The 15,126-nt window shown below is 51.2% G+C and overlaps 1 protein-coding gene across 2 annotated transcripts in view; it reads right to left on the bottom strand.

The window, feature by feature from the left end:
- The window catches only part of AXIN1 (axin 1), an 80,320-nt gene extending 72,157 nt beyond the window's left edge, over window positions 1-8,163 (bottom strand). Inside the window, exons 1-2 of one of the 2 annotated variants that reach the window (XM_070413393.1) lie at window positions 8,080-8,163; window positions 2,718-3,673 (exon numbers count right to left, since the gene is read on the bottom strand). In XM_070413393.1, the coding sequence (XP_070269494.1) occupies window positions 2,718-3,673; window positions 8,080-8,163 (1,040 nt within the window). The remainder of the gene's footprint in view (window positions 1-2,717; window positions 3,674-8,079) is intronic. The other variant, XM_070413395.1, reaches the window with a different exon arrangement.
- Between the last annotated feature and the right edge of the window lie 6,963 nt (window positions 8,164-15,126).

Here is a 15,126-nt window from a genome sequence, read left to right as displayed (position 1 = left end):
TATAGGTTCATTAGTTGCAATTAATGTACCTCTGGTGGGAGTTGCTGACAATGGGAAAAGCTGTGCATGTGTGAGGCCAAGGGTATATGGAAAGCTTTTGTACCTTCGTCTCAATTTTGCTGGTAACCTAAAACTACTCTTAAAAAAATGAAGTCCTAAAAAGAAAAATGGCTGAATACAGATCAAACCATACCTGAAGTTGGCCTTGCCTCTAGATTTTTCATTTACCTGAATCAGCCAATCCCCTTCACTGTTTAAGCCAGGGTGGACTGGATTTTCTGTGAATTCCAACTTAGTGCACCCTAACTGCACATCCCACAGAACAAGTGAGATATGCTGAACTCTATCCTGTCAGTGCTCATGAATGATGACCCAACATCGGAGATTCTCCACCAATAAAGTACCATAGGCAACTTCAAATGGGAAAATATTCCATTGTAGATAGGACTCCTGAACTCCAGGCTCCCTCTACCACCAGCAGCTCCAGGACAGGCATGTTAAAACCAAAATGTGCCACAGTCTTTGTAACTGAACGCTATCAGACAGGCAAAGCCAACACATCCTATAATTTGATAGCAAGGATTAGTTATTACAAATAGAACCAAAGAAAAAGCAAAGTTACTGTTTAAGAACTGAAAAGTGTGCAGACTGGGGCTGGTTAGAGGAAGAGTAGCCCTTAGAAATATTTTGCTAGAAATCAGAATTAAGCTCCATTTTTTCCCCTGAATCCCAGGCTTCAAATTTAATCCCATCTTAAAATTGTTCTAATCAAATAAGAAAACTTTTAGGTGAAGTTTTTGAAACTTTGTCAGTTATTAGCCTTACTTAACAGGATAATTTTATGACATACTCTAGTCTAAAAAGCTTGCTAAATTGCGAGCATTTCAGATCTTTGTTCCCTGGTATATGTCATCAGTTTTGGCTCAAATAAACTTTTATAAAAATTCCAAATAAAGAAATAAATACAAAATAAAAACCTTGCTAAATCAATAGTGTTTAGCTAAAGAGAGTGAGCAAAAAGGCACACAAAAATTATCTCAAAGAGTATATCCTGCCCTAGCCAGTTTGGCTTAGTGGATAGAGCATCAGCCTGTGGAACAAGGGGTCCTGGGTTCAATTCTGGTCAAGGGCACATACCTTGGTTGCAGGCTCCTCCCCAGCCTGGGCCTTGGTCAGGGCTCATGCAGGAGGCAACCAATCAATGTGTTTCTCTCACATCAATTTTTCTCTCTCTCTCTTTCCCTCTCTCTTCTACTCTCCCTAAAAATCAATGGAAAAATATCCTCAGGTGAGGAGCAACAACAAAAAAAAGAGTATATCCTGAATCACGTCACTTGAAGGATGGTTAAACCTCAAAAATGTTTGATCCTGTGTTTATTAGCAAGTAGCCAATTTCTCTGCCACAGTAAGTCTGAATAAATGATCCAGGTTTTTAAAAACTCTATGACAGAATCCTAGCACTTGGGGATGTATTTTCAGACCCTTGATGAAATCAGCAGGGTCACATGAATTCCAGGCTTTCAAAATTTCACCTGCAGTAGTCTCTAGGCCAGCTATAGGGAAATGAGTGGAAAACAAGAGCCCTGGTAATATTTGCTAACATCAGCAACAGGCTCCAACCATGGCCAAATATACCTCCAGTAACCACAAAAGGGATTACCAAGAAAATGAAGAAACAGGTTTTCTAAGTTGTAACAACTTCTTGATAGCACCACTTCATACCTCCAAAGTTGCATATGTGCCTACATACAAAGAATGCCCCCAGGCTGCTGGGCACTGACTATACACATACACACACACACACACACACACCAGCACTAATTCATTTTGTTGGCAAGGGGAAAAGGTCCAATTCTAGAAATGCAACCACAGCCACAAAAGTGTTCCCAAAGTGCTCGACAACCTGCTGCTTGGCAGCCTCCTCACCACCACTTCCCAACCTCTAGGAAGAATCTGAGACCATTATAAAATACAATAATCCAGAATTCTCTAAGTATTGATGCATCTAAATGCCCACACCTCCCTTTATTAAGCCAGAAGGATTATGTCTACCAGGTAAATCCACCTTCTATGCAAGAGGATACAAATTGCTAACAGGTAAGGTGTAAATGTCACAACTACTAAGAATTCCAATGTTCCGAATGACTTACAAAGCCATATATTTAGTCTGTCCTTTTTTTTTCTTTTTTTTTCCCCATCGTATTTTAATCTGTTATTTTTGCTGTTGTTGCTAATCCTCACCTGAGGATATATTTTCCGTTGATTTTTAGAAGAATTGGGGGGGGAGGGAGCAGAGAGAGAGAGACAGAGACAGAGAGAGAGAGAGAGAGAGAGAGAGAGAGAGATCAATGTGATAGAGACACATCAATTGGTTGCCTCCCATATGCACCCTGACTAGGGCTAGGAATTGAACCTGCAACCCAGGTATGCACATGCCCTTGACGGGGAATCAAATCTGTGACCCTTTGGTCAACTCTCTAACCACTGAAAAACACAGGCCAGGGCTAGTCTGTTCTCAATTAAAGTATCCTCAACATAAAAATATTAAAAACATCTAATGACAAACGTGAAGATATCATGACTAAGAACTAAAACCACAAACTCACCCATGGCAGCAGGAGTATACCCACTTGGGGTTGAAAGACAAGACCATTCCTTACCAACACCTTTCCTTGCCAGTTCTCTAGCTCTTGGAGGTGAGCTTGTGTTTGACTCACCTGAATTCTCTGCCTTCGCTGTACCGTCTACTTGAGGAGGCCCGAGGGGCAGCTGTTTCCTGGAGCAGCTTCTGTGTCACCCTGCCGGCGGGAGCAGGGTCTCTGCCATCATCTTCATCTATATCTTGGTCACATTTCCATTCCTCGTCTTCGTTCAAAGTGGGCAGATATCCAGATATGCCCTTCCCTGTCCCTGACCCAGAGCTCTGGTCACTACAGAGCTTTGGGCTCTCTGAACCTGTCCTTGTGTATTCCAAATAAATATCAGACTTGAGGAAGGAGGGGTAAGTATTCTCCTCCATGGTAGATTGGATTTCAGTCTGGGCCTGGTCAAACATGGCAGGATCAATCAGCTGCTTCATAATGCAGTCCTTTATGAAACTCTTGGTGGCTGGCTTAGTTTGCCTGGATACGATGCCATTGTTATCAAGGATGTACTTTCGGTAGATAGCTTTGGCCAGCTTCAGTCTCTTCTCCTCATTCGAGTCGCAGGGCTCCAGTTTCCTGAAGCCGGTGCAGGCAAACCAGAAGTCCAGCAGGTCAGCACAGTCCTCCTGCTTCAGGAAAGTCCTAAACAGGTTTATCCCATCTTGATCGTCTAGTAAGGAGTGCAATGACTCGGCCCACTTCAAGTACGGTGGGGTGGGTGAAGCACTGCCCTCAGGCTCATACCCCAGGTCCAGATCTGAGCGCCTCGGAGTGGCTGTTGAAGTTTCGCCTTTAATACCAACACCTTTCCCGGAGCAGAAGCTGTGGCTGACGGGCCTGGGGTCTGTGGACACCAGTTCACCCTCCTCACCAGGCACTGGAGGTCTGGGAGCATCTTCGGTGAAACTTGCGAGGTCCAAGGGGAAACCCTGCTCTTGAATATTCATTTTGAGACTCTGCATCAATGAACAATGAGCGCTGCACCCTAATACATCAGTACTTATAGCTCCAAAGTGAATCAATCTGTCCTGTTGAAACCATTAAGAGGACAAAGATTAGGAAAGGTGGGTCCATGGAAACATGACCACAGAGGTTTTCTCAAGACAAGACTTGCAATGATGCCCTCCCGCTCGAACTCAAAGCCAGAAATTCCACTTAAATTTGCAACCTTTCATCATAAGGTTTTGCTTATTAAAACAATTTCTGGAAACTTTTACAACAACAAGAATGTCTCTGTGCTAAGAAATAGAGAGCACCACACCCTTCAAGTGTCGTCTGTGAAAACATCACAGAGACCAACAGCCTAGGGACCGCCCACCCCGGCTACAGAGCTGAGTGGCCAGTTCTCTGCTTCAGGAAGGCAGGAGGACTGGAGGGAAAAAGGTGCTTCTAGTCCTCCTAGCTGTACAAACTTGAGTGAAAGCTGATCCCTCACATGTGAGCTAAAGATGACCACCCTACCTGCCCCACAAGTCACTGTGAGACTCAGATACAGAAAGGATGGCACATCACACACCATTAGGTGGGCGGTCATGTCTGCTCCTGACATTGTCTAGGCCAGGGGTGGGCAAACTTTTTGACTCGAGGGCCACAATGGGTTCTTAAACTGGACTGGAGGGCCGGAACAAAAGCATGGATGGAGTGTTTGTGTGAACTAATATAAATTCAAAGTAAACATCATTACATAAAAGGGTACGGTGTTTTTTTTTTTTTAGTTTTATTCATTTCAAACGGGCCGGATCCGGCCAGCGGGCCATAGTTTGCCCACGGCTGGTCTAGGCCCTGAGCCACTGTGCATTCTGCCCACCCCATCACTTCATACTTAGTATGCCTCACAACATGTGCAAACATACAATGAGTTGTTCCTCTAACTCTCAATACATGCCTAAAAGAGCAATTAATTATGGGTCACCTTCAGCATCTTCAAGCGAGTGAGCAAAGGACACCACCTACATTCACACACGCGTGTGCCTTTTCAAGTCACCAATGTGGACAATCTTAAAAATGCTCCCATCAGAAAGCTGCACTTCACCTTTAAAACCTTGCTTATACTGAAAGTATCCTACTGATGGCAAATGGCAATTGAGTACTCTCAGGAACAGAAAAGGTATGGAAAAAATGAAATCCAATACAATTGTAACTTTTAGCAAAGGAAGCATAACAGCTCACATGGTTTAACTTTTTAAACTAAAAACCAAACCACCCACTCTCTTTGAAGTCAGAGCACCATGAGGGGTTTTTGTTGCTGCTGCTACAAGCCTGCCTTAGGTTTGAGGGAAGATTGCCCTGGATCAGCATTCTGCCATGCTCTTCGGTCCTCCCTGCCACATCCTACAGGAGCTCTTAGGGACCACAAGCTTGTGCTATGCCTCCCAACCTGGCCAAGGGGGTTACTGCCATGATGTAAATGGTCTGCCTAGAGGTGGACTGGAGAGAAGCATGTCAGGTCCAAAATGCCTGGAGCACTGAAAAAGCCAGAAGCAGCAAAATAAAACCCTACAACCTGGTACCAACACAAAGGGTAGCTCTCTCTGGCCATGACTCCACTCTGGGCCCTGGCCTACATGTAATCCTCCCCTAACACCTGCATTCTCACACTGCACACACTTCACCTGCCAACAGCTGCTAACAGCTAGAATGAAAAGCATCCACAGACGGAGGTCACAATTATGTACGCCAAATGACATTTCTGCAGCTAATGACTTTTTATGAAAACGACTGGGTAGGCTGTAATTTCAGCCTCAGCAGAAACAGCCTGCTTCTTAAGGTCAAGACCCGTGTGCTGTGGCAACCTGCTGTTCATGGACCACGTCAACTGCCAAGTTGCTTTTCTCTGAGCACCATCAACATGGAATGAATACCTATGGTGTCTCAGCTCCACACCAGCTGTGGATGTCTAACATCTTCTTGTCCAGGACACCGTTTCAGGAAAGAGGGCCTGAACCCAGCCCTTGAGCCTTACCCTTAGAGATACTCTGTAGTTCACTGGCCTTAAGGAAGAATCAAGTCACTGTGTTCAAATGGAAAGCTACTTATGAACCTGTCACTTTCTCTTAAGGTGCTATGACTTCTACATAAAAGATTTGTAGCAACCTAATTTAAACATTTTCTGCAGGACTCACAGCACCTAGCACAAGGTCTGGCAACTAATGGACACCAATAAATATTTAGTTCATTGGCATAAAGGAAAATGACACTTGCCACAGATGCCAAATGTTACCTCTTTACAGATACTGAACTACTATGCAATAGAAACAGCAGTAAATTCAAGATCTAGCCCTTTATTACCAAACGGGCTGTCTTAAAAGACTGACATTTTAATTCACATGTGAACAAGTCCCCCTAAACATTTTAAACTATTTTTCATTGCCCAAAAGAAACATTTCTTATAATTCACATCTATTTTGGCTGTCAACTGACGGAAGACCTTTGGTGTTTCTGGAAGCACATGAACATCTCCCCAAATTACTGACGTTATTGAAATGTGCTCCAATTCCCACAACCTCCAGGTTTCTACAGAGAAGCACACCAAGCATTTAGTGTGCTCACATGTACATACCACACATAGAGCAGTTATATTAATTCAGGTTAGAGTCAAATACCCACAGCACTGAATCTGACCAACAGCATATAACCACCATCAATAAAGGGGTTCCATGAAAGGAATCTACAACTCGGATACCACATTTAAAATCTCCTTTGGTCACTGCCAAGACGACATACCCCCTGGGTACCATGGCAGCCAGCTCGATGTGATAGATGTGTATATATTTATTTATTTAGCTCAAATGTAATTTTTTACCATCTTGTTTATTTATGTGGAGTGTGGAAGCATTACAACATGACTGACATTTTCCCAAGCATCCATTAATTAAACTCCTGAAAGATTAAGGGCTACCGTTTTACATGTAATCCATTCCCCAACCACCTGAATTCTCTAACCAATGTAACCAAAAAAAGCCCACCTAGCTTTTCTGAAATTAAAAATCCAAGAAACACCAACACCTGATAAGAAACACTGTATGTATATGCTTCCCCATCCTTGTTCCTGAACATAAGTTCTTAAAAATTAAGCCCCAGCCCTAGCCGGTTTGGCTCAGTGGATAGAGCATGGGCCTACAGACTGAAGGGTTCCAGGTTCGATTCTGATCGAGGGCATGTGCCTGGGTTTCAGGCTCAATCCCCAGTAGGGGGCGTGCAGGAGGCAGCCAATCAATGATTCTCTCACATCATTGATGTTTCTCTCCCTTCCTCTCTGAAATCAATAAAAATATACTAAAAAAAAAAAGTGAACCCCTGATACTGTTATCTTGGAAGGTCAGATTTAAACTGTGTGTGTTCTCTAGAACAGGGCCTGTGGGTCCAAGTATGCTAAGACTCTTCCTGAAGAAGCAGAGAACAAAAGTGGGAGCAAAAAAGAGAGGCTGAGATGCATAATTAAGAACTCTATGAATCTGAGAGGTGAGCTGAGAAAAATCCCAAGAGAATTGATTTATTTTTCTCTACTGTCCTTAGTGCGGAACTAAGTTTCACTGCCCTGGCTGTACTGCTCTGGTTTCATGGAAGATGAATTCCAAAATATGGTGTGGAGGTAGAATCTAAGACTCTCAAGAGTTTGGGTGCATCAACCTGAAAGAGTACAGCCACTCAGATCAGCAAAACAACAGCCTAGAGTAGACCCTGCCTAAGGCACCTCTGCCCCAGAGGGGGTGCCCTCCTTGGGTTTCAGACTCGCTCATTCCTACCTTTTGCGGGGGTTAGGAAAAAGAGGCATTCCTTCTGTCCAGCCTCTCTCCAGAATCCCTGCACACAATGTCCCACCCCAGCAGTCCCTCTGCACGCTACCCCCACCCTGAAACATGCCTAAACCCACAGACCACAACACGCACCTGGCATCGTCCAATCAAACACATCAGCTGCAGACCCCAGCCTCCTCCGGGAGGAATTCCCACCCCTTCTCGGAATCCTGGGTCTTCCTTCCACCCTTCCACTCACCTTTCGGAACCAAACCCAGCATTCTTCCCCGCAGCGTTAACGTCCCTTGCCCCCTCTATCCCCTGCGAGCACCCCCTCTCTGACACACCTGCCCTCACAGCCTTAGCCACACACACCTTCCTCGAACATCACCGCAGTCTGCACACCCTCCATGCACAGCCTAAGCACTCCAGCACACCTCCCCTCACACACTCCCGGCCCGCACAGTCTCCCTTCACACGCTCTCCGAGCCCGCACAGCCTCCCCTCACCCGGTCCCGGTCCGCACAGCCTGCCCTCACACACTCCCGGCCCGCAAAACCTCCCCGCACTTGCTCCGGGCCCGCACCCGCTGAGCCCCTCTTCCGGGTCCCGCGCCCGGCCCGGCCTACGCGGCCTACAAAAGGCGGCCGCACTGGCCCGCGCCCCTCAGGAATGCGCGACCTACCCACACTACTCACCCGCGCGCGGCAGCGGCGGCGGCGGCGGGGCCCCGGGCCCGGCTCCCGAAGCGGCGCGGCACGGCGCGGCGCGGCGCGGCCCATGCGCTCAGTGGCGGCGCGGCGGGCGGGACGGGGCGGGGGCGCGGCCCGGGGCGGCCCCCATCGCAGCGGCGGCGCGGCGGCCCCGAGGCGGGCGCAGGCAGGCCGCGGCGGAGCCGCCGACGCCGGCCGCCCACTCTCACCGGCTTGCTCCGCGAGGACACGAGTCCGGCCCGACTCCGGCCGGTCCTGGGGCGGCAGCAGCGATCGTTTCCCCGAGCGGGGAGCTCAAGCCCAGAGCGCCGAAGCCCAGGCCCGAGCGCCCCCGCCGGCGCCGCCCGGAAGTGCGGGGGCGGGGCCGGGACTAGGGGCGGGGCCCGAGCTTAGGAAAGGCCGAGAGCGTGGGGCGGGAACCAGAGCGTGGAGCGGGGCAGAGAGCGTGGGGTGGAACCGAGAGCGCGGGGCGGGACAGAGACTTGGGGTGGGACAAGAACGTGGGGGCAAGGCCAAAAACGTGAGGGCGGGACCAAGAGTGAGAACTGGGCCGAGAGCGCGGGACAGAACCCGAGCGCAGGGATAAGGCGAAGAGAGTGGGGGAGGGTCCCCGCAGTGTGGGGGTGGAGCTTGGAACAAGGAGGCAGGACCGGGTCACGTGCTGGAGGTCGAGAACGTGAAGGCGGGGCAGAGAAAGACGGAGCCGGAGCGATGGGCAGGCCTAAGATCATGGGGGTGGAGCCTCGGCCGAAGGGGCGGGGCCTGGGCGAATGGGTTGGCCCTGAGCTCTGAGGCGGGGCCAAAAGCGTTCCGGCGGACCTGGGACTCGAGGCGGGGCCGGAATGAGTGGGCGTGGTTACATGTGCTGCTAGGGGCGGGGCGGGGCGGGGCGAAGCTACGAAGCTGTAGAAGGGGACCTGGAAGGGGGCGAAGTGGCGTTCGGAGCCGCCCCCGCGACGTTTCTTAAAGACTGTGGTCACCAGGAAGGCCTGGGCTGGTGCATCAAGCTAATGGCCGATTCCGCGAGGTGCATGTCAGGTTGCAGCTCTTTTCTGTTGCCCACACAATATCCACCAGCCTAGCGTTACCAAGGTCGGCCCCACGGGCCCTCGGAGCAAGCTGGTGCACTGGTGGGCGGGGTAACTAGAGGGACTGGAGAACTTGGGCCTGGCTGGCCCTGGACAGGAAGACCCTCACAACTGTCCAGAGCACTGAAGGGAGCAGGTGTCCAGGAGTAGGGCACTTAGAGGGCAGAGCCAGGCTGACCGGGAGCTGAACCCCTGGTTATGTCCAGCCCATGTTTCTCCCTTCTTCATGCCCACTTCCCCCCAGCTGGCCAGGACGCTGAGGAGGTGGTCTGGGGCTCTGCCTTCTCTGAATCCTCAAGCACTCTGGACTCAAAGCCAGGGCACACAGAAGGTAGTATTAGGCATCCAATAAATGCTAGCTGTCACTTGATCAGGAGCCCCAACTTCTGAAGAGCTATGGACTGAGACTAGCTGAAGCCCCACCCTGGCTGGGACCACTTGCCTCAATTTCTTCCAGGTACCATCCAGGGTCCAGACCAGGGCTCCCCTTCCCACTATTGCCTGTGGGTCTCACTTGCCCAGGCCAGCCTGAGAACACAGGCTTCTGGGAGTCCTGATCCCTGCACCCACCATCCCTCTCCCCAACGCTGTCACCATGGCAGCTTTTGCCTGACCTGCAAGCCCAGCTGCTGCCAAATCTGTGTTGCACACCCCCACCACCATCCCCTCCCTGAGGGAAGGATGTTGGCACCCAGAATTGATTACTACCTCTAAGGAATTGCTTCTGCCATCACCTATGGATCACCCAAGACCCTGTCCCCTGCAGAGCGCTGGGCCTAGCACCTGGAGAAATGTTCCTGGCAGCCTCCAGGGGACAGCCATACTGCTGTTGGACAGACAAGGAAGCTGCCATTCCAGCCACATAGGGACCGGGTCACCTCTTCTTGTCCCAGGGTTCCCCAACACTTCATCCACTCACACCTTCTCCAACAGCCTGCTCTCTGGTGCACACAGCCCTTCAGGGCCCTTTGGTAGTTTCTTCTCCACACCACACACTCCTGGACACATCTGGGCTCTTGCCCACTTCATGCTTCCACTAAGCTGCCCCCAAGTCACCTCTGATGTCAACACATCTCCTGAATACTGCTCACCCTTGTTGCCCACCATCATCCTATATATATATCACCCAGGCAGGAACAGAAATCCCAGCTCAGGGCTGCCTGAGCCACCAGCCAACCTCCCACTCAGCGGCCCACCAGTGGTGCCTGCCTCTCCCAGGACTCAACATAGCATCTGGTGCCCAGGATTTTGTAGGAAAGGGGAGCAGTGAGTGATGGAGGCCACTGGAAGCATCCCCAGCCTGCTGAGGACCCAGGCCTCCTTCAAGGGCCATCACCATGCCTAGGGGCAGGCTGGGCAGGGGCAGAGTTGTGGAGAGGACAGCATATTTTAGGAGCTGTACGTCTGAACCCACATTGGCCCCACTAGAATCCTGGTAGCAGGTGTCACTCTCACTTGCTAGGATGGCCTCAGGCCCCACAGTGCTGGGCATAGTAGGTGCCCCTGCACCCCTTCCTCTCCCCTGTTCAGCCTCCGAGGCATAGAGGAGACAGAATGGGTGGCCTTCATGGCACATTAGGGTCACTGTGGGGTGCACGAGCCCTGGGTGGACTGAACAGACAGCAGCACATCCCACATAATGATCCTCAGACTACCTCCCCTCTCCCAGACACGAGCCCCAACACTTGCCTTGGTTCTGAAGAGCAGCTGCGGCCAGGCCAGGCTCCTGGGGTTGTATCCACATCCATCCTCCTCCTGGCCCATGATGGCACATGTCCCCAGGCCCTGGGACCAGAACAGGGCCATTGGGCCTCCAGCTCCTCAGGGTCCCTGCCCTGCAGGGACAAGAAGGGAGTCAGAAAGCCTGGAGAAAATGCGACAGCACTCTACAGTGGGTTATGGCTGTGAGCATGGAGGGGAGATTGTCCAAGCAGGGTCGGGGGTGGGAGGAAGGAGACCAGAGGAGAAAGCTCCAGGAAGACTCTGAAGAGAGGGAGGCAGGGAGGGCCTGGTGACCTGGCAGGGAGATTGCATCAGCCACCTAAAGCTGAAACCAGATGCATCTACAGAAATCTCAGTTCTGAACAGGTAAACTCCGAGGTGGAGCACCCCCTTTTCATTACAAAGGTCCTTTAAAATGAACCCCCTGTCCCTGGGAGCAGGAGTTTGCCACTAGAGGCTTTGATTTGATTACCTGTAGATGACATTTGTTCAGGCTCTCCAGGAACTAAACAAAAAACTTAGGAGCAGAAATGAAATTCTTTTCTTCAATTTAGACATACTTTGAAATAAAATGGTCTTTGAAGTCTTACATGTGTTCATGCACTTAGCTGAGGAAGACAACTTAAAAAAGGGATCCCAGATGCACCAAGGAGGTATATTGAGGCATGGGGGAGGTGGGGGGGGGGGGGCGCGCAAGGCCCAATGCAGGACGGTGAAATCCAGCAGCAGCAGACTAGCCTCAGAGATGGGATACTGTGCAGATCCCCATCCTCCTCCTGGGAGGACAGGACAAGGAGGAAGTGTACTGATTCCAACTTCTATAGGGAGATGGGAGCCTCAGACTGAACCCCTTTCAGGCTGTCCATTCCCTGGACCCTCCGCCCAGACCACAGGTGTGGGAGGTGGGAGTGGGTAAGCAGGTAGGGAGAGGGAGGCCTTGGCTCCTCCAGTTCTGAGGAGAGAGGAGTGGACTTCCCTTTGGAGCACAGCTCCAGCAATACTGGCCAGCCACCTTCCCAACCATAAACTTAGCCCTGGCCTCTCTCTCCCTCCTCCTTTTTCCATCAGCTCTGAACTTGGGAAGGGATCAGGTATTGTTCTGAGCCTCCATCCTAAGCCAACCAAGGACGTGGAACCATTGCACCAAGGTCGCAAGATATAACACCAAGAAGAAAAGCTAGGAGACTGCACACACAGGTTGCCCGTATTTGTGAATAAAGAACATGTGCATTAAAGGGAAGAAGACTAACAAACTGCCCCAGGGCATTAATACCAGGTTACAGCTGGAGAGCAGAATTAGGGGTGGGTTCCATTCTGTGTTCAGGAAGTTCTACATGATATCACTATTATGATCCCATGAAGACCACAAAGCTCTGCAGCAGGTGTTAACCTTTCAGTAGTTGGAGCAAGACCAATAGGGGTGAGGACTCTGGGGGAGAGGACAGAACTGACCCACTGGGCAGGAAAGGTGGGGGACTATCCTATGACTGCTGCAGTCACCTCAATTTGGGCCCCAGAACCAATGAGAAGGTGCCATCTCGAGCTTCCTGGGATGACCTATGGGCACTCCAGGCTGGGGTCACCCCTGGGCAACCCCATATCAGGCAGTCCCCTACCTGTTCTCGTGTTTGTGTTTGACTCCTCTGACCCTCCGTATCTGTGGGGCAGGTGTATTGTCCAGGCTGACATTTTGTATTCCACTTGCTGTTTGGATTTCTCTCACCTACCCTTCAGATGATATTGCCTGAGGCAGATGCCCCAGGAGTGGTCCTGGCCTCAATGCCAAGTTGGAGAATTATAGGAATAGCAACAGGGCTTTGCCTCAAACAAGCTGGCTCCAATGTCAGCTCAGTGTCCACCACTGCATACATGATACCTGGCATGACTGGTCCCCTTCTAACCCTGATGCTATATGTCATCCCGTCTTGATGGTTCCTGCTCATTTTATGTCCCTTGCATGGACAAGTCACCATTAGACATGACACAGCCCCCCACCTCCCTGCTGGCCCCAAGGCCAACAGAAAAGCAGTGGCATGGCAGAAGGTCTGTGAGCCCCAAGGGTAGCACACTCTATACCAGGGTGCCCTCCACCTACTCCCCAACTCAAGTCTCATCCTCAGTGTCCTGAGAGGGGTCCTCTCACTCCAGGATGAGGGACACAGCAGAGACACCTTCCTGCACGGCGTTTCTGGAGGACTCTGACCCCAGGGATGTGTCCACGGGTCCAGGAGATGGTCCAGTAGGCTTAGGGCTAGAGCGTTCAGGCTCCCTACCAGCTACAGGGGCCTGGGAAAGAGGAGGGGAGAGTAGCTTGCCTACTACCAACCCAGTACCACCCCTATTTGGGAGCCTCAGGGACATCAATGGTATGACCAGAGCTGGCCCAGCTCCTGGCTCCCTGGAGACAGTCTGCTTTGTGTCTTGGGCTAGCTGGTGGCTCTGGGTAAGGTAGGTACCTCTTTGAGCCAGAATATCCTCCTCAACAAAGTGAGGGCCCTGACCCAGCCCCACTGGCCTCAGAGGTCCCTGTAAGACTCTCTGTGAATGGGCCTGGGCCATGGGATGGAGCCCACGGCTGGCTGTGGCCCCAGGTCTTATGTCTCAGACACATCAGAAGCAGAAGGAAGAGCTGCTAGACTCCCCAACCTCAGCGCCAATTTCTTAAGAAAGGTGTTATCCCAGTGAAAGGGTCTTGTGCCTGAGGGGCCTTGGCCAGACTTCTAGAGGCAGCAGATGAAGTCTCACCTTCCCGAGTAGCCTTGGGCCACTTCCCCTTCTGGTCCTGGGCATGCCTTCCTCCGCTGCACTGACCCTCACACCAGGGGGACTTCCCCCTTTGTCATCACTGTTCCCTCACCTGGAATGCCCTTCCCCAACCTGACCACTTCATCCCCAAAGGCTTCTCCCAGTGCTGGGAGCTCTCACAATCCTTTGCAGTTTATTTTTCCCCACTTGATGCATCTCGCGCAGTCCCCCCTCCCCCAAGCCTGCAGTTCCAGGGACCAGGGGCAACCTCTTGAGATGGTAGCTGGGTGACTTCGTGATAGAAGACAGGCCATCACCACAGCACACACCCCTGACCCCTCTACTGCCCATCCTGCACTTTGCTGTCCTGCTATGTCTCTCTCTGCTGCCTAGGAGCCCTGCATGGCCACTGCCAAGTTATAAGTATGTGATTATGCATGCTGGGGTTCCCCCCGGCCCCTTTGTTGCTGCAGAATCTGTCCTGGCAAACAAAAGTGCACTGGATTAGCCACAGTGGATTAAAAGATTTGCTTCTTAGAGTTTAACTAATAACCTAACAATCGTGCCGACAGAGGCTTTGAACCTCTGGACACGCTTGCCAGGCCATCTGGGAGCTCTTGGCCTCTGTGAACAGTGGGATGGCAGTTGGGGTCATAAGAGGCAGCCACCACCCGCCCTCACACCCAGCTCTGTGTGTGTCTGGGCCTGTGCTCTTGGCTCCGCCAGGCCCCTCTGGGCTGAACTTGGTGACGGACCAGACTCCAAGAGAAGGCGGAGGCCCAGGTGGAGGGAACAAGGCCTAATCAGGACCCCCTTCTAGAGGGCTGGCTGCATGAGGCCAGGTGTAGGTGGTATAGACCAGGCCTCACCTACACCCAGCCTGGCCCCCCTGGGTGTGTCCACATGTCCACACAGCACCAAGGACACAGCAACATGGCCGTGATGAGCAGGTGACACTCCAGGCTTCACCATGCCATGGCACACAGCCCCCCCTGCAGTCGCCCCATGATGCACGTTCCTACACACACACACACACACACACACACACACACACAAAAGCGTGTCTCTCTTTGATCTCCAAAGGACACTCCATTTACAAGCTCTTAATCGCAGCTGTCTTTTAGGGGCCTGTCCTCTGAAGTCCCGAGTAATGGGATTTGGCTCCTCTGATCCATCTTGAGCTGGCCGCTCGCCATTATAGGTGGACATTTTTTCCCTTTTTTTGCACTTTTTTACTTTTTTTTTTCCTTCTCGAAAAATTGTCCCTTAAACCTCACATGGCTTGCCGCCTAGTCCTGGGAACGGTGGCTGGGAGAGGGGCAGGCAGCCTTTATGCCAAGGGCCTGGCCAGTTGGGGGTCTTTGATGCCGCCTCCATGTGAAATCTAACGTGAAAGACCATGAGAGCGATTTTCGGAACCATAGTGCGGTGGATTCATTCTGCCTCGTGCTGTTTCCTTTGTCTCTCTTCCCATGAC

The sequence above is a fragment of the Myotis yumanensis genome, unplaced genomic scaffold (genome assembly GCF_028538775.1).
Source record: "Myotis yumanensis isolate MYYU_CA2020_CCGP unplaced genomic scaffold, mMyoYum1.0.hap1 SCAF_4, whole genome shotgun sequence".
NCBI classification, from domain to species: Eukaryota; Metazoa; Chordata; class Mammalia; order Chiroptera; family Vespertilionidae; genus Myotis; species Myotis yumanensis.
This window is presented reverse-complemented; position numbering and strand designations above follow the sequence as displayed.